Consider the following 24333-nt stretch of genomic DNA (forward strand, 5'->3'; position numbering starts at 1 on the left):
TTATATATATATAAAAAAAAACAAACTTGCACAATACTCCTGAACTACAGGATGAAAACTTAAAAATACAGTCAAAACATACGAATGCATCTTCTGTCTTTTTGACAATCAAACCATTGATCAGTCTAAATGTAAAGCAATTTCTACTTAGATTTCACATGTAAAGCACTCCACTTTTTTCAAAGTTGATTCTCAGTCTTATTTGGTAAATATGTAACTTGCTACGAAATTTTTTTTTGTAGTTTTAAAGAAACAATGGTACTCTATATTCTGTTAAACTCATAACCTTCAGTGCTTTCTTGGAGTTTAATCATATTCACTTATTTTTTTTATTTATTTATTTTTTTTAAATCACACAAACATTAAATCTATAAGTGATGGAGTTGGTATCTGGAACCCTGGCCTTCCTGAGACAAAATCCACATCTTTTATGAGTGTGCAAGATAGTGAGCAAACTGCGTCGCTTACAGAAAACATAAAATCACAACACATACAGAGATAGTCTGTCCACATGGAAAGAGAAACTAAAAACTGAAGTATGACAACACTGATCAATCCCAGAGTTCTGAAAAGTAGCATAAATCTTCATTTTGCAAGATTTTCATGTCCATATTTGATGGAAGATGAAATTTGTTTTTTTTTTTTTTTCTTCACAACATTCCTGTTATAAATTCCTATTTCCTTGAACTTCAGAGAAATGAAATGCTCATAAACGACAAGTGGCTTTTGCAAAACAAGAACAGAAAAGATAGGCACCTCTGAAATGAGTCTTGTAACAAGCTCACCTCCCACACTTTATCCCTTTCCATTTCCACATGAAGTTAACATCGGGATTACTAGTCCTTCTACAGCTAACTATGGCCACAGTTCTTTATTTTTCTTTTTTTGAAATTTTATAGGTTTTTTTTGGGGTAGGTTTTTTTCATTTTTTTTCATTTTTTTGTAATTTTTTTTATATAGTTGGAACATAATGGTGCAATACTCAATGATAATCCTTTTGTCGGATTATTCCACAATAAAAGCCACTATAAGGTAGATAAACTTTTTACAGATAGAATGAAAAAAATCCATTAAGTCCTTGAGTAAACATGTACACATGAATTGTCACCATCTCCCCTCAGTACTTAGACTCGTCCATCTACGATTAGCTGAGTGAGGGGTAGAAGACACTCAGTGCAACGTTAGAAGATAATAATGTCTATCAGAATAGGTTTTGATAGAAAAACAACATAAAAGATAAAAACACAAAATATACCATACTGAGTGGAACATAACAGCAGGCCATGTGCCCTGTACACACACAGGTTCTTGCGCACACATTCATACATACATCTGACTTTCAAGCACACATCTATGATGACTTTTGCATTTTTTTTTTTCAGAGATTTTGTATTTGTAACTTAATGCAATTTGTTTGATATTCTCCAAAAGCCCCTTAAGTGTACCTGTCAGATGGCGAGAACAAGAACAAGAATTACTGACTTCACATTACGTTATTGGCGCTCCATGATTCAAGTATTTGAGTTCAATATTTTGTTTTGTTTTGATATGTTTGTGATTTTTCACCAACTGGGTAAACTATGCATTAAACCAAGTGATTCCAGGTTGGGCTTTTTTGAGAGACTAATTAAACAAACAAACATATACAGTACAAGCACTTCCAAGTACTGCTATATGTCATCAAAACCAGAACGTGCATATCCAAACTCCAAGACGCTGCTTTCAATTAATCAAGTATCAGTTTACACACGACCCAAATTCTTTCCTTCGTATCACTTATTTGCGGGGAAAATACATATTGCTCATTTTCAGTTGTATTAAACCAAGACCTATCAAACAAAAAATGAAAAGTTTCAGAGGTTACGATCCAAGAAGTCTGAAGAGGTGATACCACACACTGTACTTCCAGTATATCTATGTAGTGTATACATACAGTATATACTGTTACCTAGGACAAAGCTGTAGAGAGGAGAGCCTCTCGATGCTGGTGCAGCATGGGAAACCCCCTTCATTGTCAGGGTTCTCCAGTTAGTACAGGAGCCTGGGAGGTCCTCGGCTATTGGGTCTATCTGAGCTTCTGAGCTTGGATCAAGGCAGTTACAGAAACAGGCAATAGTGATTTTTGCTTGTGTGCTGCAGGACTGCAAGTCCTGAAAGGTAGCCTTTTCCCGTTTTCTTTTTTTTTTTTCTTCTTTTTTTTTTTAAATAATGTTTTTAAGACTTTGTACCTCTTGAAATGCACCCCTCCCCTCTTGCTGATGCAGAGTGAGGGAAGGGAGGCTGATACAGTGGGCCCCAGGACACCTGGGTCTGTGGAAATGTACAGTTCAGTGGGCCTGCTTTGAGCAGGACACAAACATAAAACGAGATAAATACAGCATCCACAAAAAGGCACCCCGGCCACCAGTCTACTCCTTTAGATGGTGGTAATAGAAGCTGATGACCGGAGACGTTTCAGCTAGAAGTGCAGAGCTTTAACATATTATAGATCTTTTTTTTTTTTTTTTTTTTTAAGTTAGATTTTTTAGCATTTTTAAGATTTTTATGTCAAACTTCATAAAAATGACGTTAAAATGCAATTTCATTTTTGGTTTTAAAAAAATATGTACCCGGGATTACCCATCAGCAACTGTGCACTGTAGCAAACTGGAACCCCCAACTGAGTAGATTTTCTCCTTAGCACGGGGCATTCCCCACAAAAGCATTTAAAAAAAAAAAAAAAAAAAACTCAGTCATTTAAGGGTGTGATGCTGTCGCCCATTTGTTTGATCCCTCCTGTCCCCCCGCTGCACCCTTCACAAAGGTTAACAAAGCTCCTCCAAACAGGGAACAAGTGTGTGTAAAGACACAGTATGACACAGAAAATTTGTATTGGCACATTACATTGGCATCTTTTACATGAATAATAGGCCTCCAAACAGCAACTATAGGCTACCGTTTGAGAAAAGGACTGAATGCAAATCTTTTCCCTTGCAATTCAGATAAAGTTCGAGGCATGAGGTCTGTACATATTGTTGCAGATGGCCATTTAATTTAATTTAAGACTTTGCTCTCACAGTAGAAAGGACAGATATGGAGAGCTGCATCTCATACTTGGTATCAACTCCCCTACCCTGAGATCAAGCTGGACAGAAGTGTCTTCAGCGCAGAGAGAAAGGCCGACCTTTGATAAAGTGTCCGGACTTCGGTATATGACAGTGTTATGGTGGCTTAGCCTGACTTTACAGAGACAGTGGCCATTCTGAAGTGCTGACAGGAGCAAACAGGGGACAAGTATTAGGTTTTGCCAAGCTCTGGGAGGAGTGCTCATTCCCAAGTCAGGTTTGGCGTACTGTAAAGGGCCCTAGCCTCTAGTCTTTTGCATAGAAACAGATACGAGGGCCTGTCGGTGCCTGGTCAGGGGAGGGCTACTGGGTCTGGTTGACTTGGAGGAAGAGAAGAGGTTATAGCATAGCAGCTAGGCAAAGGGAGAGGGGGGACAGCCTGCGGGCAGGCGGAGCAGCATGGAGCGACAAGCAACCACATTTTTTTTTTTCTTTCCTTTTCTTTTCTTTTTTTTTTTTTTTTTTTAACACATCTCAAGATATTACCTGGAAGTACTACAGAATACTGTCAAACACAAAAACATGATCAGTTAAAAACAAATAGACAATCAATTACGGTCTGTAGTATTGATCCTCGCTTTGCATTCAATACACAGGATGAACATACAGAGGCACCTCTGACCAAGGGTGTTTCTGCATATGAACAGTGAAGGGCTAGTTCAGTGGCCAGTATTTTGTAGACCACTGCATGTAGACAAAAATTAACAACAGACATTGAAGAATAAAAAAAAAAAAAAGGTTAAATGATCTTTCAAAAAAAGTACACTGGCAAAAGAAATCCAGAAATATGACTATTACATCTTCCAGCTAAAGTGATCTTTGTGTCAAAGAACTGAGAGATGGGGGAGAGGGCGGGACAACAGCAGGGTCGAGTGGTGGTGGGCCCCCATTGGAGATGCCGTGTGTGGCAGAGAACCGTGATTGGCTAGTCTTTGAGGAGCCGCTTTCTTGCCAGACTGAGGGAGGGTCAAGCAGAGCCGAGGAGGAAATGGCGCTTCTGCTCGACACCCAGAGGACCACAACAGAGAGGCACTCAGTGGACACTCGCCCTCCCCACACCACTTCGACTCAGCCACCGACTTGACTGGCTGGCTGGCCGGCAGGTGTCAGAGACAGCTGACATTGCAAGTCTAGTGCCTCCAAACAGAACAAGGCTAAACATTTGGAGTAACAGTGATATTCACTTTGTAAAGTTCAAAGAATGGAGAAAAAAAAAAAATAGAATAAAAATCATAGACTGCAGTTTTTTTCCCCCTAAGTCCAATGGTACATTTCAGTTTGTTTCCCTTCGTCCTGCTACCAGAGGAACAACGCCAGACACAGTTCCAAGAAATAGATACAGTACATAGAAGAGCAGTTTTTTGTTGTTTTCAATGTTTTTGCTGCTCCTTTTTTTGATTTATTGGATTGCAGTTGAAGCGATTTGCTCTTCATAAGTGCTATGATAAAACCCTTTATAAAAGTCTTAGTCTCTTCTGTTTGTACAGTACCAAACACAAGGAACACTCGTAGGTCTACTGCATTAGGAGAAACCCCTCTTATTTGGTATTGTGCCAGATACCCAGAACCATCCAATCCCACTGTGGATTCAGTCTCTGTTGGGTGTGGCTGTGGCACGCAGAGAGGAAGTGTGCAGTGTTGTGTACTCAGTTTCACTCTTCAGTACAGTTTGCTGCATATGCACAGTTCAACAGCTGCTTCTTCCCCTTTGCAGAGTTTTCCCAACAGTTTCAGGGGGACTGGTGGCCTGGAGGGAATCGAAGTTTCAAAAAGGGGTATGTTTATTGGAGTTCCAAAGTTTGCTGCAATCAGCAACAATCAAAAACAAAAAATCCAAAAAATAAAAAAACAAAGTAAAACATAAAAGGAGTAACCAGCTCCGGTGGGCATTGCGTATGGACGGAAGAAAGGTCTATGGTGTATATTGCACAATGAACTGTCTCATGAAATTGTGTTCTTTTTTTTCCCCCCCAAAGACTGGCTGACCATACAGACCGCTGGGTTTCTTAACAAAAGTGGACAATAGAAAATTCAACAAAGCACCAGTTAGTGACTGGATTCCACGTTGAAGGTGACCAGAAGGATCTGGGCTCGCAGATGCCAATGATTAAGTGCCACCAGATATACATAGTCATGTATGGAAACGGAAACACGCAACAAGCTTGACAAAAATCGTCTCTCAGCTTATAGGCTGTGATATCAAAAATGCGCTTGACTAAACCTACAAAAAAGAACATTTAATAGCTGACTCAATCCCTTTGAAAAGATGAATTAAAATAACTAAGCTGATGATTGGTACGGCCAGTCATGTGGCCAGGTCTTCTTATTGTCCAGTGACAGAGTTTGTCACTAGACGTGTCCTGTACCACTTGCTGGCTCAGAGGTGAAACTGTGCAAGATTTCAGCTTTTTCTTCAGTTACAAAACAAACTAAAAAAGGCCGCTTGGGAAGGACCTGGGCCAGAGAGCACTTAAGGCTAATATTAGTGCTGAGAAACAATTGTTAAAATAACTAGTAAAGGTCTTTGAACCATATCATTGGCCATGGACATGCTGGGAATGGTCAGTGTAAGTCTTCTTTTGGGATGATTTCTTTTTTTCTAGAGGGAAAAGGAAAGTCTCAGATGGCAGCTTTGATTGCTTCTCCTAAAAACACTTCACACAGAATGTTATATATACTTATGGAAAAACTAAAAACACTTAAAAGGTTTCTTTGTGTTGTGTTTCATTTCAGTTTGTTTTAAACGGTCCATTAAAAAATAATATTCCCCCCAAAAAAAGGTAACCAAACCAAACTAAAATTAAAAATGACAAAAGTAAAACAGAAGGACCGGAGTCTGCAGTCTATGTGGTGAGGACCCCCTCCTTCTGAATCACATTTCACAGTTCAAAACAGTTCAATTGAAACTGATTATCGCCACATGATTTGCTTGGGTTTTGCTCCTGTTCATATTGAATTTTTTTGTTTGTTTTGTATTTATTCTCACCCCGCCCTCTCCTAATGATGGTGGTGGTGGTGGTGGTGGGTGGGTTGGTTAGTGTATAGTGGCATCATCCTACATGGACTCCCCACTCAGCAGATCTCCAGGCAGAAGGGTGTTAATGGGAGTCGGGCTTCCAATCACACGGGCGTCTTCTCCACTTGGTGGACCCCATAGGCTAGAGTACTGGGGCACACCACCCCACAGCAGGTCACCTCCGCTGACCTTGCCTCCACTACCGCTGTTGCTCCACTGGCCAATTGAGTGGGACTGTGCTGCCCCTCCCATCCGGTTTTGATTTGTTCCTGGGTTGGCCTGCCAGCTAGTGGTGTTTGCCCCAAGTGACTGACCTTGTGCAAAGAAGCGGTTCACCTCCTCTTCACCCGCAAACTCAGCCAGGATGGTGGTGTTTCCAAGCACACACCTAGAAAAAGACAAAAGAGGGAGTTCATGAGCCAACTTTCATTTTGGACGTTTATAAAATGTACTTGGGACCAGCGTAGACCTCACATAATATTTTTTAGTAAGAGCTTGTTCATTCTGTTATGGACTGCCTAAAAGTAGGTCACAGCTTGTATTTTGTTTCCATGACAACCAGTTGCTAGCATTAGTGAAACATCTTAGATTCTTACAGATAGAGTACAGACAATGCATCCTCACAGACTAACTCAAGACTGGTATCATTATTTCCCCATTTCATTTTTGTAAGTGCAATAAACACAGTAAATGTTAGAATACAGCTAACTACAGCATGACCTCCCACCTTTTCTTCCATGTGACTTGCCAGATACAAAAATAAATTTGTTTGCACGCATTCAAAAAGCTGTATTGTTCTGTTTGGGAAAACCCCAAAAAGAACTCAGGAACTTGGTTTTTCCCATTTTTTTTTTCCTCTGTTAAAGCTCATTCGCTTTTATATGAAAAAGGAAGCTGAATTTAAGAGCAAGAATGTGCAAAATGAATTCTGTTTTTAGCTTCTTAAGACTTTATAAGGCTTACATGTGCAGAGACTTCTGGGCCTTAGCAGCCTCATCCTTGGAGCTGTAACGCACCACAGCGTTCCCCTGGGTCAGGTTGAGGTGGAATGTGATCAGGGGGCCATGCTGCATGCACAGGGTTCGGAGAGTTGAACCATCAATCTGGAGTAAGGAGGAAAACCAAAGTTACCAACTGCAGTCATAGTAACTGCAGTACCTATTATGTGAATGCCATTTTAATTGGCATTTTTCCCTTTTTTTTTTTTTTTTGAGTTTTTGAGTATCACATTTGAAGAGACAGCAAAAGCACAAAATCACGTTTACAATTTATGGTTCTGCAACATACTTGGTGGCTAAACTCACACTATAGTGTGGTTTCAATTAGGTACAAATTAGTGGCACAGAGCACATACTTGGGGGGTCAGATTCCTCAGCACCAGCCAGCTGCTGGTCCTGGTGGAGCTGTCAGTGCTCCAGGTGGCTCCTTCTGTAAGAGAAATGAAGACACAATTAAACATATGTGTAAAAGACATTGTGTCCACAAGCTATTGCCTAGATCATTGTCACGTGGGGTTTCAATTAGAATTAAAAATATGGTTCACTGAGAGTATAGTTTGATTGGAAGCCTGGATGCTTCTTCAAGTCACAGTGTCTAAATCTATCTAAAACTTCTAGATTTCATATTGTAATTTCCCTGACAAGCATGTGTGTCATGCTTTTTCTGTATGAGGCAGAAGTACTGGAGGTGCATGAAAATTCAACAACAAAAGAATATGCAACATCCTTCACCAACCGTTACCTACTTCCACGCACGATTCTTGTCTGCACTTCTGATCGCACTCTTCCTCTTTGGTCTATATAAATGTTGATTTATCATGTCAAAACCAGGTCTGCAGTGTGCTGTTTAAACGTGTTTTTTTTTTGTCAAGCCGGTAAACCTCAAAATGTCAGTTTAGCAAGGTGGGTTCAGGCAGCACTTTTATAGCAAGTACACAGTTGTCAACAACACCACACCTATGCATTTACAGTAACATCTATGCTTCCTGGGTGTGAAACAGCAAGACAGTGTTTCTGCTACTTTGGTCCCTTGTTAAAATGTCATCATTTACTTAAGATAAAGGTAAATTGTTTATTCAAGGCAGGAGGATATTTGTTTCTTCAAAGGTTAGCAGGCTTATATTACAATTATAATAAGATCTTTTAAAGATATCTTGTCCCTTGGAGAAATTTTGAGCAAAATGATTTACAAAATAATTTGAGACAGCATTCACAAACTTTTTGTATCTATGTTTTGTTTTCTAATGATGCCAGAATTTGAATTGCAGGTTGGTTGACATGTCTTGAGCCATGATGTATGCGTTTGTGACCTAGTTGCTGTCCAGTCAGTATTATTCTGATTGAAATGAGTGCTCACCAGAGGAGTAGGAGCCACTCCAGCCTTGGGCCAAACCCAGCGAGTTGCCGCCCCATGTGGAGGAGGGCTTGCTGTTGGTGAGGCCTGGTGGGGGTCGAGATGGAGCTGTGGTGCTGCGTGGCCCCTGGGGAACCTTCCACAGCTCATGGGACAGAGAGCCTTGGCTCTGGGAGATAGGCCCTGGGGACCAGGCGGACTTCATGTCAGATAGTTTACCTTTACACAGAGAGACAATGGGGAATTGGAGGACAGTTGAGACAAATAAATACATTCCAAATTAACAAATAAAATTACAGACAATGATATGGAGACAGAACTTATGTGCAGAAATTGAAACTGCTCCATTAGGCGTAGCGTCAAAATATTCCTTGATGCAAACAGAAATACAAATCACTTATTCCATATTTTCATTCCCCAGAATTGAACGAAAACTTCAAGATGTAATAAAATATGCCAAAGTACTCCACTTAGTTTTTCAAACTAGAATTAATTTGACCTTTATCATATAAAACTGAACCTACTTGGACTCAAACTGTTTGTTTCAATAGTGAAGCACACATGAACACACACAAACACATGCACACAGACACAAACATTACACCCAACACACAGTGTGTACTGATGTCATGACTAAGTTGGGTAAAGGTTGTTTTTTCATGTGTTGCATCAAAGAGGCAGAGATACTCTGAAGGTGACATTCAGTTGAGGTTGTTGTCTTAGTCTCTGAAAGATTTTGACTAAAGGCACAAAGGGAAAACATTTAGGTGTGACTTGGAGTAGAAGGGTAATGAAGTAGGGCAGGGTTTGGGCAAGGCTTAGCATAACTGACGGCCTAACAACAAGTTGTATGATGGTCTTAAGGCTATTAGGGCTCCAATTTGGGTGAGGAGGGGTTGAGCAGGTCCACATAGGGAGGAAAGATACTCTGAATGTATACCTGAACTGTCTCCATCACAGGACAACAGATTGAAAGAGCTAGAGTAGTCACTGACTGGCCAGTCACTGCTGGTTGGACAGTCATTTGGAAGTGGATGAGCTGGGGAAGTGGCTATATGATTGCAGAGTAACAGTGTTGTGGGCAGGGTAGAGAGAGAGAGAGAAAAATGGAACTTTATGTCAGCATCAGTTCAAGCACATGAAACTGGAGCCTGTGGTGGTGTACAGTGAGTTCTCATTTACATTAGACTCACTTCACACAGCATGTTTTGGCGAAGGGTACACAGTCATTTTAAATTTATGTTAATGGTTATGCATCTGCTATTACCTCCATTTCTGTCCCGCAGTAGGTATCGGTTGACATCGTGGATGTTTGTGTTGATGGTTGGGCCACTAGGGACACTGCCAGGGGTCATGTTGGGGTCATTCTCGGGGTCGATGTTCTGAAGGCCTTTCCATGGCACACCTGGGCAGAACTCTACAGGTGAGAAACAAAGTTCTGAATTAATCTTTTTAAAGACAGCAAGATTCATACCTCAGAAAACTTAAACACTGCCAAACGAGCAATTATTAATAAGCTACTTCCTCACTACTATCATCATAATTGTTTGTAAACTTTTCAGTTTTTTGTAGTAGCAACTAAAAAAAATTAAATGCCCTTCTGCTGTCAACTTTCCATGGCTCTCTGGATAGACCATGAGACAAAAAAAAAGAGAGAAAAAAAAAAAAGAATATTCATAGCACTGACTATTTTGAGTCCTCTTCTCACCTGGAGGCCAGTTAATGTTGGTTCCATTGGAAATCTTTTCGTTGGGGCTCTTGCCCTGACCCCAGCTGTCTGGGGGGACCAGGGGACTGGTGGGGGACTCAGAACTGGATATAAGATTGTAAGGGCTGTACGAGTCCTCCAGCTGTGGGGGCTTTCCAGGAGGGCCCAGGGTCGAGGCAGCAGATATGGCACCTAGAAGACAAATGAGATAAAATGACATTTATGATTGAATTTTATACCTTCTTAGCTGTCTAGCAGATCGACATGCAAGAAATTGGGTGGCATTACTTTTCTATCACTACATTGATTGAAGGAGTGTGAGCATAGTTGTTTGCATTACTCTGCAACATACCGTGCTTATTGAGGTTGTTCTCCATGTTTGAGGAGTTGCCAGAGTCCATGGAGTTTGAGTGTGTCCACTGGGACAGGCGAGATTGGGGCTGAGGGGGCTCCTTCAGAGACAGACCCCCAACCTCCATGCAGTTTACATTCATGTTTGGATTCAGTCCAGCTGCACAGACAATACAGAAGATACAAGTTGGCACTGGAAGATTTTTATTTCAGTAAGTATGGTAAGCTGCAAAGGAAATCAGGAAACATCCACAAGAAGAATGAGTGAATGACCCTCAATTAATGGACAAGGTTTTAACTTGTTGCTCAGAAAAGGGAAGAATTCTAATGCGATTCAGCAATTCTAACAGAAAAATAGTTTTTCTTAATTTTTTTTTACCCCTTTTTTGGGTCAGGATCAAAAGTGTTTCACATAATTTCTGTAGGAGTTACACGTGGCCACACTTTATAACACAAGTACACAGTTTGCTTGACAGAGTTAGTCAAAAGCAGTGAAAAGATTATTACCATCAAATACAGTAATAATCTTTTATAGTAAAAGATTATTAAAATTTTGAAAAAATCACCAAAAGATTCTCTTCAGCATGATATTGTCCCTTTCTAAGACTCACAGAGAGGGTAGGTGCTGTAGGCGTTGGGCGAAGACGGTGGCTCTTTGGTGTGCAGTGTGTCGGCAAGGCCCGGAGCCTGGTGTGGGCCTGTGAAGGGGTCCAGGGTTGATTTGCCAGAGCCAGGGCCCCCGGCAGGGCCACCAGCGGGATGCAGACCAGCGGAGGAGGAAGAGGAGGAGGAATGAGAGGGAAGTTGCTGCTGCTTCATCAGCAGCGCCTGGTACAGCTGACGCTGATGCTGCTGGATCTGCTGCTGCATGTTGGTGATTGTACGTGCAACCTGTGGGAAAACAGAGGAGAAAAAGGAGGGATTGTCACTGCTCAGAATCATAGAAAAAGTGTTGGACAATGAGGGTGAGGAAAGAAGATTTATCATGTGGAGGCAAAACCAAGCTGATTGGAAAAATAATATACCGTAATTTCCGGATTATAAACCGCTACTTTTTTCACACGCTTTGAACCCTGCGGCTTAAACAACTATGTGGCTACTTTATGGATTTTTACGGGTAACGAGCTTCATGCCGCCAATACATTTAGCGTCAGATCAGACCGATGAAATTACCCAACAGGTCACAGTAAACACTAAATTCTTCAGATCAGTCATTTATTTTGTGCTTCATACACACAACCGTATCATGGAAAACACACAAAGCAATCGCTATGATGCAGCTTTCAAGTTAAAGTCAATCAATCTGCAGGTGCGGCTTATATTCAGGTGAGCTCTATGCTCCAGAAATTATGGTAAGAGATAGGAGAAAGAAAACTGAAGACAAGCGAATATCTTAAGAACAGAGAGAAAAACTGAAAAAAGGAGAACAAACTTGTTTTCCATTTCTCAAGAAGAGATCATGTTTTTTTTCTTCCTTCTCCATTGCACTTACACTGTTATGTAAAACCGAAAATGTTGAGAAAAAAATTTCACATTGCATTACAGTGTTTTCAGTCAGTCAAAGGAATGACTACAATCATGAGTTTTGCAGCTGAAATGATACATTTGTGACTCACTTGCTGCTCTTGTTGTCTGATCGGCCCGGAAACATTGCGCTGCGCCTGCATCATTTGCTGCTGGATTTGTAAACGCTGGTAAGCCTGAAAAAGGGAATCCAAATTAGTTGAGGGGAAAAAAAGAAAAAAAGAAAAAAAAAAAGAAAAAAAAAAAAAAATGACAACATCAGAGAGGGGACATGCATTTCCATCTGATGAATGTTGTTATTTTCAACCATTTAGATTTAAGTTCTGGTGCGTTTAAATAGACATATGTTTTGTTTTTCCACTGATTCAACATTTCTTCTTGTTTTGCACTGGTTTTTATTTCATTCAGATTAGAGTCAAACATCTTTTAAAAGATCATGACACACATTCTGTGCCAATAGACTAAGTGCACGATGGGCTCCAAATAAAATCAGAGAGAGGGATGTTTACTCACCATTTGCAGTTGCTGAAGTTGGTACAACAGGGTCATTTGTTGAGGGTTTATTGGTGAGGTTAAAAGTGCAGGGTTCAGACCTATGTTTTTTGCTGCAAACTGCAAGAGCTGTGCTTGGACCTGGAGGGAAGCAAAGAATGAGGATGCAAAAATCAGACACGATAAATTAGTCATTGTAAGTCACAACAACTTTGCAAGCACAGCTTCTGGCAAGGTCAATGCTGGTCACTACTACATATGTGCAGAGAGGAAAGTAGAAGGGATAGGGACTTTTAGTCAAGCAGTTAACAGTCACATTGTTGCATGAGTTATCATGTTTTGCCATTCACACTATACTGAAAGAATACAATGAAACAGCATAACCTGATTAATAATCTGAGGGGTGCGTTTCAAAATAAGACAAATTTCGCTGTAACTTGAGAAAAATTATTCAGAAAAAAATATCACTGTCAATGCCACTATTCATAGTCGGGTGATGTTTTAATAGAGCATGACAAGGAATTAGAAAAATGACAAAATGCTCAAGATCAGCGATATTAATAATGTTGGAGTTCCATGGTCACAGGACAACAAACTTTTATTTGGTCCAGTGTGATATATAAATATAGCTCCATGCTACACTTCCAGGAGGTCCATCACGATGTGTGCATTTACCTGAGGGGAGAGAAACTGAGGCACTTGAGCACGTAGACTAGGCTGGGAGGAGCTGAGAGGTGGCACAGGTGGCTGAGGAGGCTGCTGCTGCATGGCCCGGGTTTGTGCTGCTCCACTGCTGCCAAACATTCCACTGGGTATCTAGAAGAAAGAGTCACAAAAGCATAGCACAACGTCTTTAAGGCCATCTTCACTCACATTGCTAAAGCCATTCTATACAATTTCAAAAGTAAGATTAGAAATCTAACTTTGAGGAAATATGCCTTTTTTCTAACCTATCCACCAAATAAATAAATAAATAAGTTCAAAGGTCTACTTTTAACTTTGTAAGCTTTATAGGTTTTGAATTGATTTAAAAAAAAATAAAAATAAATAAATAAATAAATTGTGCAAGCCCACAAGCACCTCCCCCCCTTTTTAACCTACGTTTGTGTGCATTTTTAAAAATTAGAGTGCCTTAGCTTGAACTTCCTGTTCGTGATTTCTTTTGAATATACTGACAACTATAACTCAATTACTTTGATAGAGAATAACATTTTTAAATGTGATGACCACCTTCTAGAGGCTAGAGTTAGGAGCATCTCTATTTTGCTGATCTGATATTTTGTGTGATATTTAAAAAATATCACACAAAATTCTTTTTTTTTTTTTTTTTTTTTTTGTTTTCGTGTGGTGATGAATAAATGTATCTAGTAATGATAGACATGGGTGGCTTTTTAGTCAAAGTAGATCTGGAAAAAACAATATTGGAGGCACCACAATTAGCCTGTAAAAGACTATTTTATCCACATTTCAGTATTCACATGGCTTTTCATCTCAGTGCAAACAACAAAAAAGCCAGTTTACAGTGCCTTTGTTTGGGCTTCAAGGACGTACTGTAGTTTTCTGGGCCATGACCGCCTATGGGGCTGACGTTAAGTAGAGCTTAACTATCTGATTTTGATGGGCACTTCAGGCAAGGTCATACACACATGTGAGCAATGGAAAAATAGAGATTTGGAGCACATTTGGGTAGAGAAATGTGTGTAATAAATTTAATTAGCGGCATTGCCTTCATCCTGGGATACATGCTGCTTATACAAAACCGCCCAGTTCCTGTTATGAAGTAGTGATGTTATAGAGATGATAAAGTCAGACACATTTGGTTTTGCACCAAATAAAGCTTATTTTAGTTTTTTTATTTGTATAAAACATTATAACAGAATAGAATTGATAGCTGCACTACCCCTTGCTGTTCTATATATTATCAAAAGCTCCAACAATCGAATTGCAGGAAAACAAGTATTTTACTGCAGGCTCTAAATTTGGCTTGTGTTACACTCTGTTGAGCTTCAACTTAAGACTGTGGCATTGTGTAGAGCAACTGTCTTTGGTCACTGTGTTACCTGTCTGTTGTTCAAGTTTTGCATGGCCAGCCCCGGGTTGCCTTGTCCCAGACCCTGCCCAGGAAGGCTACTGTTGGCCAGGGGGAGCTTCAGGCTGGGGGAAGGCAGAAACGGTGATGGGGGGTTGTCATCTGGCAAAACACCATCCTGTATCAGAGCAAAATTAAAAGGGGTAATGAGAGAATAAAGGGATAAGGGGAAAAATCATTAATAACTGCAGTGTCCAAACATGAATGATTACTTATATGAAGAGACATTTTGTGCTAAAACTTGTTCTGAACACAGGAATCACACTGATACTGATGTTACTCAGATTTTATGTGTAGCCCACATTAGAATAGTTACATTTATTGAAAAACAGGAAACCGTCCACAAGACTCTCAGTTGTACATTTTTTGTTACCTTGTCAAGAAAGGTGTTCCGATCAGAGGGGTCTTTGGAGAGTGCAGAAGGCCGACACAATAGGGGCTTGTTCATGCCATTGCTGTAGTCAGACATGCCCATGCCCCGTTTGTCCAGGTCCGTCTTCTTCTCCAACAGGGCGCCTGGGTACAAAAAGGAGGGATAGTTGTGAAAATACAAAAAAAAAAAAAAACAATCATAATTGCTTTTTGCTACTACTACATCTTGTTCGCAATAAATGCATTTGTCCTCGAAAAGTGACTATATCACATTAACCGCATGTAGTAATTTATGACCTGGGCTCATTCCAAGTTATAACAAAGAGGATCTTTAAACTGCATGGAGTCAAAAATTGGTTTTATTTAAAGAATGAATAAAAAGGGGCGCTCTTATTAAACAGTAAGTCATTTTGGCATTTTGCAAAATATAAACAGACACAAAGCATGTCATACTTACTCATGGCCTGGTCAAGGTTCATGTTGTTGCTTTTCAAGGCCTCCTCAGCAGGATCTCTCTGCAACACATATATTAAATGGTTTGACTGTAGGAAAGAATATATTTGTGGCCTACTTAGGTAAAAACATAATAGTACAGCAGAAAGTCCATCAGTTATATAAATTTATAGATATTATAAGTATACCGGAAAGCCCATGTCAGTGAGCTGTTTGATGAGACGGTTCATGATCCAGGTCTCATCTGGCTTGTTGCCCATCTTCCCCTGACAACACATAAGCAACAGTATTATAATTTTACTGACAAAATAGTTCAGATGAAGACAATTCTCATCATCAACTGTTGACCATTACTTATGTCTACAAATGACTGTGTTCTCTGACCTTGCTTGGGCCTTTCTTGGGTCCATTGCCCCAAGAATTGCATGAAGAACTGCCCTCTTGCGAGGTGGGGCTATTCCACATGTCACCATCCTCAGTGTCCCATTGGCTATTAGACATGCCCATCTCCTCTCCTCCACTTCCCCAGCCATCTTGCATAGGTTTGGGGCCTGAGAAAGTGACATCAATCATGTAGCAAGAATGTAATAAAACAATAATTACACTGAGAATAATACACAAGTCATTTCAGAGTAGCATGTAATTTTCAACTTGTCCACTTGGAGCCACTGTTGCCATTTGACAACCCCCAACACCTCCCAGTACCACACTGAGCATTCCAAATCGCTCAAAAAGGTCTGAAGGAAGCTCCTATTTTTGTTCCCTTATCACAAGTGTGTTAGTGCACATCCAAACTGAGTTATTGTGAACCCTCTTTTGCAGAAGGTGTGATGCCCATAGACGTGATCTGAACCACAAATGTCGACAACAAACATGCTGCCAGGCTGAAGCAGTAAAGCTACTTTACATTTTATTTGCAACACTATATATTACACATGATAACAGAGCATTCGGCTCCATATGACTACAGTATTATAGCAGCCAAAAGGGGTATATGGCCAAGAGTGTGAGCAACACCTGAACAGCACTGAAGACATACCAGCAGCTTGCTAAATTTGTTAAAGCTAAAAGCTAAATGCCAAATTTAATTAAATGGTTGCTACTTATCTTCTCACGCATCAGTAAATATTATTTAACTGTGTGGCTTACCTGGCTTGCAGGGTGCAGAACCTGGGGGTCCGTTGGCTCTGCTATAGGGTCCAGAGGGCTCGTGGCCGCTTTCTCCCCACCCTCCTACTCCTCCTGGTGGCTTGCCCCAGGCAGAAGTGCCATTGTCCACAGTTGATGTTGGAGCTGCTGGCTCTCCCCAAGCAGGCTCTGACTTCGGCTGAACACTGGGAAGCTCTCCCCAACCTGGTTGAAAAGGGGTAAATTTCAACAAAAGAATGAAATTCTCACTGCAGTAAAATCATCCTCTACTTGCCAGTTTTACTTGAGAGTGTTTTTCAGCAGGAGTACTGTAGAAATGAAAACTTCCTCACTTCAGTAAGCTATTTCAAAAACCAATGCCATGTTGGACACTGAAATTGTAATCTCTTTTCCTCTTTTTTGTCTTTTCGGGCTATTGTAATAGGCTGTAGTAACACATTTCTAAAAGACTTAATAACACACAACTGTGGTGTGTGGATATAGGAATGTGTATGAGCTGTGAATGCAGTGGTTCATGTCACCCAGAGCACGCTCCTCAAACCCTGTCTTGGCTTCAGTAGTGATAAGTGTATATGTAGAAAAGTGCACAGCTCAAGTGTATGTTAAGAGGATCATGTTATCTGTTAGGTGTAGTACAAATGGAAAACAGAAGAGGGCAATGGTTTCTTTCAAAATCAAAAGGAGAGAATTAGGGTACTAAAGCGTTACCATGTCTACAAATATATGGCTTTTGTCTTCACAAAGACTTATTTGAACAGGCTGCATTCCTTACTTAAGCTTGCTGAATAAAAATTATAATTATGCATTTATGACCATTACCAGACCCTCAAAAATGCTCAGACTTAATAATCACTGTGAGAGCAGTATTTTAATGAATGATCTTTAAGAGAAAACCATTTTGGTTGTTTTCAACAATATAACACATTAAATGTTAACAATTCAGTCACGTTTCAGTTTGTCCACCTACATAAATATTTTAGTTGATTAAAAAAAACAAACAAACAAAAAAAAAAAAACTTCCAATGTGTATATGGTACATTTCTAAATACATAATACTTTTCCAGATCAATTACTTTAACATAGGACAATAGCCATAGTTTGTTACCTGGGTTGGCGAGTGGGGGTCTACCCTGTGGACCAGCACCTGGATGTGAAGCGGCATTGTTGGGTGACCCACTGTTGTTTCCGTGGTGTTGTAGGTGACTTGGGGGCTGGCCATGATGGGGATGGTGGTGCATGTGGTGAGTGTGATGGTGATTGTTGTTCCCAGGGCCAACAGAGTGATTGTTGTTATTATTGGGCATAATCATTCCACCATTCTTACTGGGAGGTGGTCCACCATTGCCTGGGTTATTATTGGGATTGTTGCGATCCCACATGTTGACAGTCTTGTTGTAGGTGCTGGGATCACCCCAGGTGGATGTTCCATCGTCAATCTCCATTTTCCTGCGAATGGAGGGAGGAGATGGTTCTTCCCAGCCAGTGGGTTCCATGCCTTGGTCCTGTTTGTTAACATTGCCCCAACCAGAGGTGGTCTGTTTCACAGAACCAGGACCACCCCAAGAACCAATGCCGCCACTTCCTCCACTGCCAGTGCTGCTGGTGCTGCTTTCCTGGGGCTTTGAAGATCCCCAGCCTCCCTGCACTGGGCCATTGGCACATGAAGTCTCGCCCCAGCTGCCATTACTCACAGCAGGGGTAGGCTTACCCCAGCCTCCTCCTCTATTTCCTCCTCTGGGGCTTTCCTTCCATCCCCCACTGCCTGCATTTACCCCTTCTCCTTCCCACATGCTGCTGGAGGACCCATTATTTTTTACTTCTGCTTCTCCCCAGTCCCCTGTACTGGATCCGTTGGCGCCCCCATTATTGTTGCCCCAACCATGGGAGCTCTTGGGGCCTTCTCCCCAGCTGGTAGGCTGGCTTTTTGTTGGCCCATCATCCCAGCTGGGTGACTTGTCCTCAGAACCCCAAGAGGGTGTGCTCCCATTCTTAGGACCATTGGTAGGCAAAGGGTCTCCCCAACCACTGGTTGTGCCATTTTGGGCTTTGTTGAGTGGCTGTTGGGGTTCTCCCCATCCTGATCCAGTCTGAATTGGCTGAAGTGGTGGGGCTCCCCAGCCAGAGGGTGACGATCCTTCGCTGTCTCCCTTCCCTCCAGATGCAGGCCTCTGACTGGACCCAGTAGTAGGACTGATGGCAACTCCATTAGCAGATGAGGGTCCGCCATTACAGCTGGAGCCGCCGATGGTGTCTGAGCTGCTGTTGGTCTTTCCATCATCTGAGCTTGATTCTTCCATCTCCCACACAGTGTGCTGTCGTATGGGGGTTTGTCCCCAACCCGAGTTGCTGAGCACCCTAGGGTCCAGGTCCTGCCGGGGTAGAATAGGGGTAAAATCCATACTGGAAGACCTATCTCTTCGGCAGGATTGACCTTCACTGCTGTCCCCGCTACCTTCACTTGCTGAGGCTGTTCTAGGCTGCTGGCCCCATGAGCTAAGTTGCTGCTCTTGGCCTGAACCTGAACTTCCAGCATCTATTGAGTCCCAGCCTTTAGATCCTTCTCCACCTCCAGAGGATTTCCCCCAGTCACCCCATCCACCACTTCCACTACTCCCTCCGCCACTACCTTGGCGGCCCCAGGCAGAGAGGCCTCCAGAAGTGGCTGAGTCCCAGCCTGAGTCCTTGGGGGAGTCAGCTGCCTTTGTTTCTCCACCACCCCATACAGAGCTGCCGGTTGTATCTCCATTGAGCTGGGATGATTCAGTGGGTGATTGGCCTCCCCAGCCAGTTAACCCATGGATAGGGCTCATAGGCTCCTGAGCTAGTTGCTGTTGCTTAGTGTGGTTTGGTCCATCAGTGTTAAGGTTAGCAGGTTCCATATTGAAGGACAGGCTTGTGTTGGTTGAAGGGTGTTGTTGATCACTTTCATTTGCACTAATGATACTCACCCAACCTCCACCACCATTATCAGCGCTTCCTATGCTCCCATTTTTCATGTTTCCATTTCCATTAATACCAGGTGGGAGAGATGAAGAGTTGGGCATCCCAGTGGAACCAATACCACTGCCTCCACCACCTTCATGACCCAGAACAGGCCAAGCTGATGGATTGGCATTGGGATTGAGGTTCAAGTTAAAACTGGGAGAGCCCCAGCTACTGGGTGCTCCTACTCGACCAGCATTTATTCCATCTTGCTTCCCATCTGAGCCCCAGCCTCTATTACCAGCAAGTGAGTTGGCAGACCCAGGTACCGTCATCATGTTATTGTTAGCCTTAAGAGGGGGGTAGTGGGCTTGCTGGCCTGTGGCACCTGTTGCCATACTCAGAAAACTACAACTACTGGTGGTAGTGACAGCGCTGGTGGGTGGGTTAAAGCTAGCTGAGCCCAAGGGGCATTCTGGTGCTGCAGGGTGGCTAAGGTCACTATTGCGGGTGATGGAGGGCCAAGCTTCTGTGTCACTTCCGTCAATAATCACTTTTTCCCAGCTATTGGTACTGGAGGGGCTCTCAACTGGCAAAGTGGCTCCCCAATGAGAGGTCTCATACTGGGCTCCAGGGCCACTCTGGAGGGATATGTCTAATAAGAAAGGAATGGGAACAGAGAAATACAAGTCAGATATTAGCTATAGATATTGAGTGAATCGCAAAGAAACAAATATGATTTGACTGACATAAGGTGTAGAAATAAAGAAAAGTGAAAAGACAGGGAAGTTGTGTGTGGAATAATTTTCAGATTGACTACATGTAATACAACCCTTGTTAGTCCTGTAGACCAATTTTATTACCTCGGTTGGTCAATGCTAGCTATCAGACATGGCAGAATGAGATGGTCACACTTGCACGTTCCACAATTCAACACATAATCAGAATGCACAGCCAAGCGCAGTACACATCATATCTGCTATAGCATATCCATATATCCTTGCCCTGGTGCAGTCAGCCAAACAGAAACCAAGGGAGGGGAGGATGCGTTCAAATTTGTTTTATTAATACTTTCTACTTAAATTTCTTTTCCACTTTCCAAATTGTTTCCTCTTCCTTCACCACCTTTTTTTTGTCCTCTACTTCTTTGTCATTCTCTGGCTACTGTTACAACTACCTCCTGTCTCATCCGCCATATCTCTTTTCTATGTTTCCTCTGTCCCTTTCTACCCTATCTCTTTTCTCAACCTTTAATTTTTCCCTCTCTCCCCTCTGCTCTCCTCTAACACCCAGAAGTGAGAGGCTCATCCGTCTCCATCGTGGCTTCACTGGTTGGGGCTGTGAGGGGAAGCCCAAGTGGAACGCTGCTCATTTATTGGAATGAAACCAGGACGGCTTCCCATCCATCACTCCCTACGCTCCACTGGGCATACTCCTCCTTCAACTGCATTGCACTAAAAACCACAAAACATTTCCTTCAGGCTTGTGTGAATGTGTCGCACTTGCTTCTTTCTCAGTGTCTGTGGGCATTTGATTGCATGTAATTTTAACAAGTTTTTTTATCACTATCAGATACATCAAAATCATGTTCTACTTGCAGATTTCAAGTAGAAACTACAAATTCGATACTAGACTAGCAGAAACAGGTTCTTTCCAACAGTTCTCTAATCAACATTGCTACGCACATAAGCAATTTCATTAGGCATAAGAGCATCCCATCAGAAGAGAGCCTAATAATAGACTGAGTCAATGCTGTAAAGGGGCAATCAGTCAGTGGGAGGCAGCTAATCAATGATCTTATTAATGCTAGAGGGGAAGAGCAGGGAGGCTATCGATCCAGCATGCAAAGATCCTAAGCACTAGTCCAGCCTCTTGTAATGAGCTTTAAAAAAAAAAAAAAAACACCACTGCCATGAATATCAGGGGATGCAGAGCAAGCAAATATGTGAAGGAAGGAATTCATCCATTATTTATAGAGAAAAGTAAAATATGTGTATTATTAAACATCCAAAATGCGTACATGAAAACCAGATATTTATCCAAGTTGATTTTAACAATGAAATAGAAAAATAGAAGCACTAGCGTTAAAAGAATATGTGCTTCATGTGCTGTATTTTCCAATGCAATATGTTTTCAAATAATAATATTAATAGCAATGCAATACGGCTATAACACAAAAACAAAGCGCATGTCCATAGCATATGTTTCAAAATCACATTTTCACTGGCATTAGAAGCCTAATAATTAACTACATTTGTGGCCAGCCCACTGTGTACCTAGATTAAGAGGATCTCACTAACTTCTAATTGAAAAGGACCAGGCTCTGTTGGTAAAGTATTTTTCTTGTTTGGTAATAAAGCTTGATATTACTCTGCCATTAGCTTCCATATGATTGTTTCAGCGATTTCAGTGATAGCTAGAAGTTATCCATCATAAGATAAAGACTCACGAGACAGTTAAACCAATCAAGTCAGATGAGGCAACAGTCCATTTTATTTGAGGTTTGTGGACACAAACTTCAAACCCTCGCAGATATCCGGCTTTAAGATACTGGGAAACACACCAGAGCAGCTATGAATGCAATTTTAACCTCAACCCACTTATCACCGCTCCCCAGGCAGCCTTATCACACAAGGTTGTCAGGCTGATGGCACATACATATAAACACCAACACTAGTCTGGAACTGGTTTATAATCAGTTGTACACATTAAAAATCTACTGTGACAACACACCAAGAGTGGTCTGCCCCAGCTGTTTATTAGTACCATTTTAATTTATGAAGATAGACAAAACAGATATATGAACTTTCACTTACTTATATAAAAATAATCTGAGGACACAATCAGTACAGCATCTCTCTGTGACCTGACATACTGTAGGGTGAGCTACATTGACTTGATCTATGTATATATGAAAATGTCGTCACTATAACCGATCAACTGGATTCACTGAATAGATGGGCCAGTTTGATTACTCCCACTTGTGTTTTGACATAGTAATATTGTGTTGTTGTCAAACGTCAATGTCTGATCACTACATTTGTCTTAGTGGGAAACGAGACTGTTTGAATGCATCAATACTGGTGTTTGCAACATTGAATTAAGTTGTAGTTGCACCACAGATGAATGTTGAAGTGTCTGTTTCATGTGAGCCTGATTTTGCAAACAGTTTACAGTTCTGTCAGTGCCAATTTCTGGTCCAATGAGAGTATGTTTTGATGTTACCTGAAACAGCCCAACTGCAACCCCTAGAAAATTTTGTTCAGTGACCTTTTGCCTGCGCAATAATCTTCCCCTCTTTGTATCTGTCTTGGTCACAATTGGACGTTTTTTTTACTAATAACCATAAAAAAAATATGACATAATAGGTTAATCAATGTTTGAAAAGCAAACGTCTATTTTATTTGTTACTGACACTGAACAAACAATTTTAAGCAAAGTCTGCAAGGAAAAGAACACCAAATGTGTTGTCTCTGATAGAAAAGGGGGTCACTGTGAGAGAGAGAGAGAGAGAGAGAGAGAGAGCAAGGGAGAGGAAAAATACCAGAGGAGAGAAGTACCCACATCACTGTCACGAGTGCTTACACAGATCCATGTAAGAATCGGACACAGCACACCTTCCCTTCATTTGTGTAAAGAAAGCCACCCTTAAATGTCAAAATCCTCAAGGCAGCCAATAAACTGTTGTTGTTGAGTGACTGAGCTGTATCTCGGACACACATTCAAGTAGTGTGCACAGCCATTTGTGTAACTGTACAATGTACATAACAAATATTGGTATGTACTTCAACAGAAAACAGCAAAACATCATAATCTCCACAAAATGAGCATTTATGTGTTAATGAAGATTAATGCAGAACAGAATGTCTTTCTTTCACCTCAACAAGTCCCCCTTTAAATTCCCTCTACAGACATTCCAACAGGAAGGTCTTGCTGATTCTTGGCAGGCAAAGAAAAGGGGGCAGTTATTTCCATCCACCATTTGCAGTCATGTGTCAGTAATGCATTGCTTCTTTCATTCCACTTGCAATTAGGAGGGCAGTCTGATTACGCTTTGTGAATGAAAGGGGTCAAAAAGAAAAACAAAGGGGCCCCAAGGGCTCCTCATGCTTCCAACAGAGAGCAAAGCACCCTTTTCATTTTCCTGCATGTATGAGCCAATGGGAGCTGATACAGACCTGTTTTTTGCTCAGTACCCAGACTAAAACTAAGTTATACCAAATATTAACGATGAGTACACATGCAGTGCTTGTTCTGCAAAAGTTAAATTGACGACACCGATGACATGTTGAAGCTGTGTGAAGCCAGCTTGCCAAAGCTGAAGAGGACATAAGCAAGAGATGAGCTGATAATGAGGCGAGTTGCCATCATAGAAATGGGCAGGTAGCCAAGAATTAAATACCTCCCCACCCCTTTGAATGAAATGAAAGGCAGAGTGACAAAAAAAAAAAAGGCGAGGGTCATAAGAGGAGATGGATGAAAATCTGGGGGAGGGGCTGGCACTTGCAGTGAGAAGGGGAAATAAAGAGCAATGGTGGGGGGAAAAACCATAAGAGATGGCATGGCATTAAAATGGTTCTTTACTTTGACTATGAGAATAACTAATAACTAATAACTAATCTTACTTTTCTTAAAGCAAGCTGCCGAGGAGTGGGGGGGGGCAATAATCAGCGCAGGAGGGGAAGTTCAAAGTATGTTGTCCCCAAATAGCCCCTCTCCATCTCTCTTTGAGGGGAGCCTTAAACCACTTACATCAAAGAGGGCATGTACTTGTTTGTTTTTGGAAGAAGAAAGAAAAGGA

The 24333-nt window shown here is 41.5% G+C and overlaps 1 protein-coding gene across 1 annotated transcript in view; it reads right to left on the minus strand.

The window, feature by feature from the left end:
- Window positions 1-568: 568 nt before the first annotated feature.
- LOC115044961 (trinucleotide repeat-containing gene 6C protein-like) overlaps window positions 569-24333 on the minus strand; it is a 49441-nt gene continuing 25676 nt past the window's right edge. The window contains exons 5-22 of the mRNA XM_029504357.1: window positions 17716-20187; window positions 16611-16814; window positions 15846-16012; window positions 15650-15727; window positions 15466-15523; window positions 15010-15152; window positions 14608-14754; window positions 13223-13363; window positions 12569-12688; window positions 12148-12231; window positions 11143-11422; window positions 10533-10691; window positions 10181-10372; window positions 9740-9889; window positions 8476-8691; window positions 7475-7548; window positions 7084-7223; window positions 569-6508 (exon numbers count right to left, since the gene is read on the minus strand). Of these exons, the coding sequence (XP_029360217.1) occupies window positions 6160-6508; window positions 7084-7223; window positions 7475-7548; window positions 8476-8691; window positions 9740-9889; window positions 10181-10372; window positions 10533-10691; window positions 11143-11422; window positions 12148-12231; window positions 12569-12688; window positions 13223-13363; window positions 14608-14754; window positions 15010-15152; window positions 15466-15523; window positions 15650-15727; window positions 15846-16012; window positions 16611-16814; window positions 17716-20187 (5174 nt within the window). The 3' untranslated portion in view covers window positions 569-6159. The remainder of the gene's footprint in view (window positions 6509-7083; window positions 7224-7474; window positions 7549-8475; window positions 8692-9739; window positions 9890-10180; window positions 10373-10532; window positions 10692-11142; window positions 11423-12147; window positions 12232-12568; window positions 12689-13222; window positions 13364-14607; window positions 14755-15009; window positions 15153-15465; window positions 15524-15649; window positions 15728-15845; window positions 16013-16610; window positions 16815-17715; window positions 20188-24333) is intronic.

Source organism: Echeneis naucrates, chromosome 1 (assembly GCF_900963305.1).
Source record: "Echeneis naucrates chromosome 1, fEcheNa1.1, whole genome shotgun sequence".
Taxonomy (NCBI): Eukaryota; Metazoa; Chordata; class Actinopteri; order Carangiformes; family Echeneidae; genus Echeneis; species Echeneis naucrates.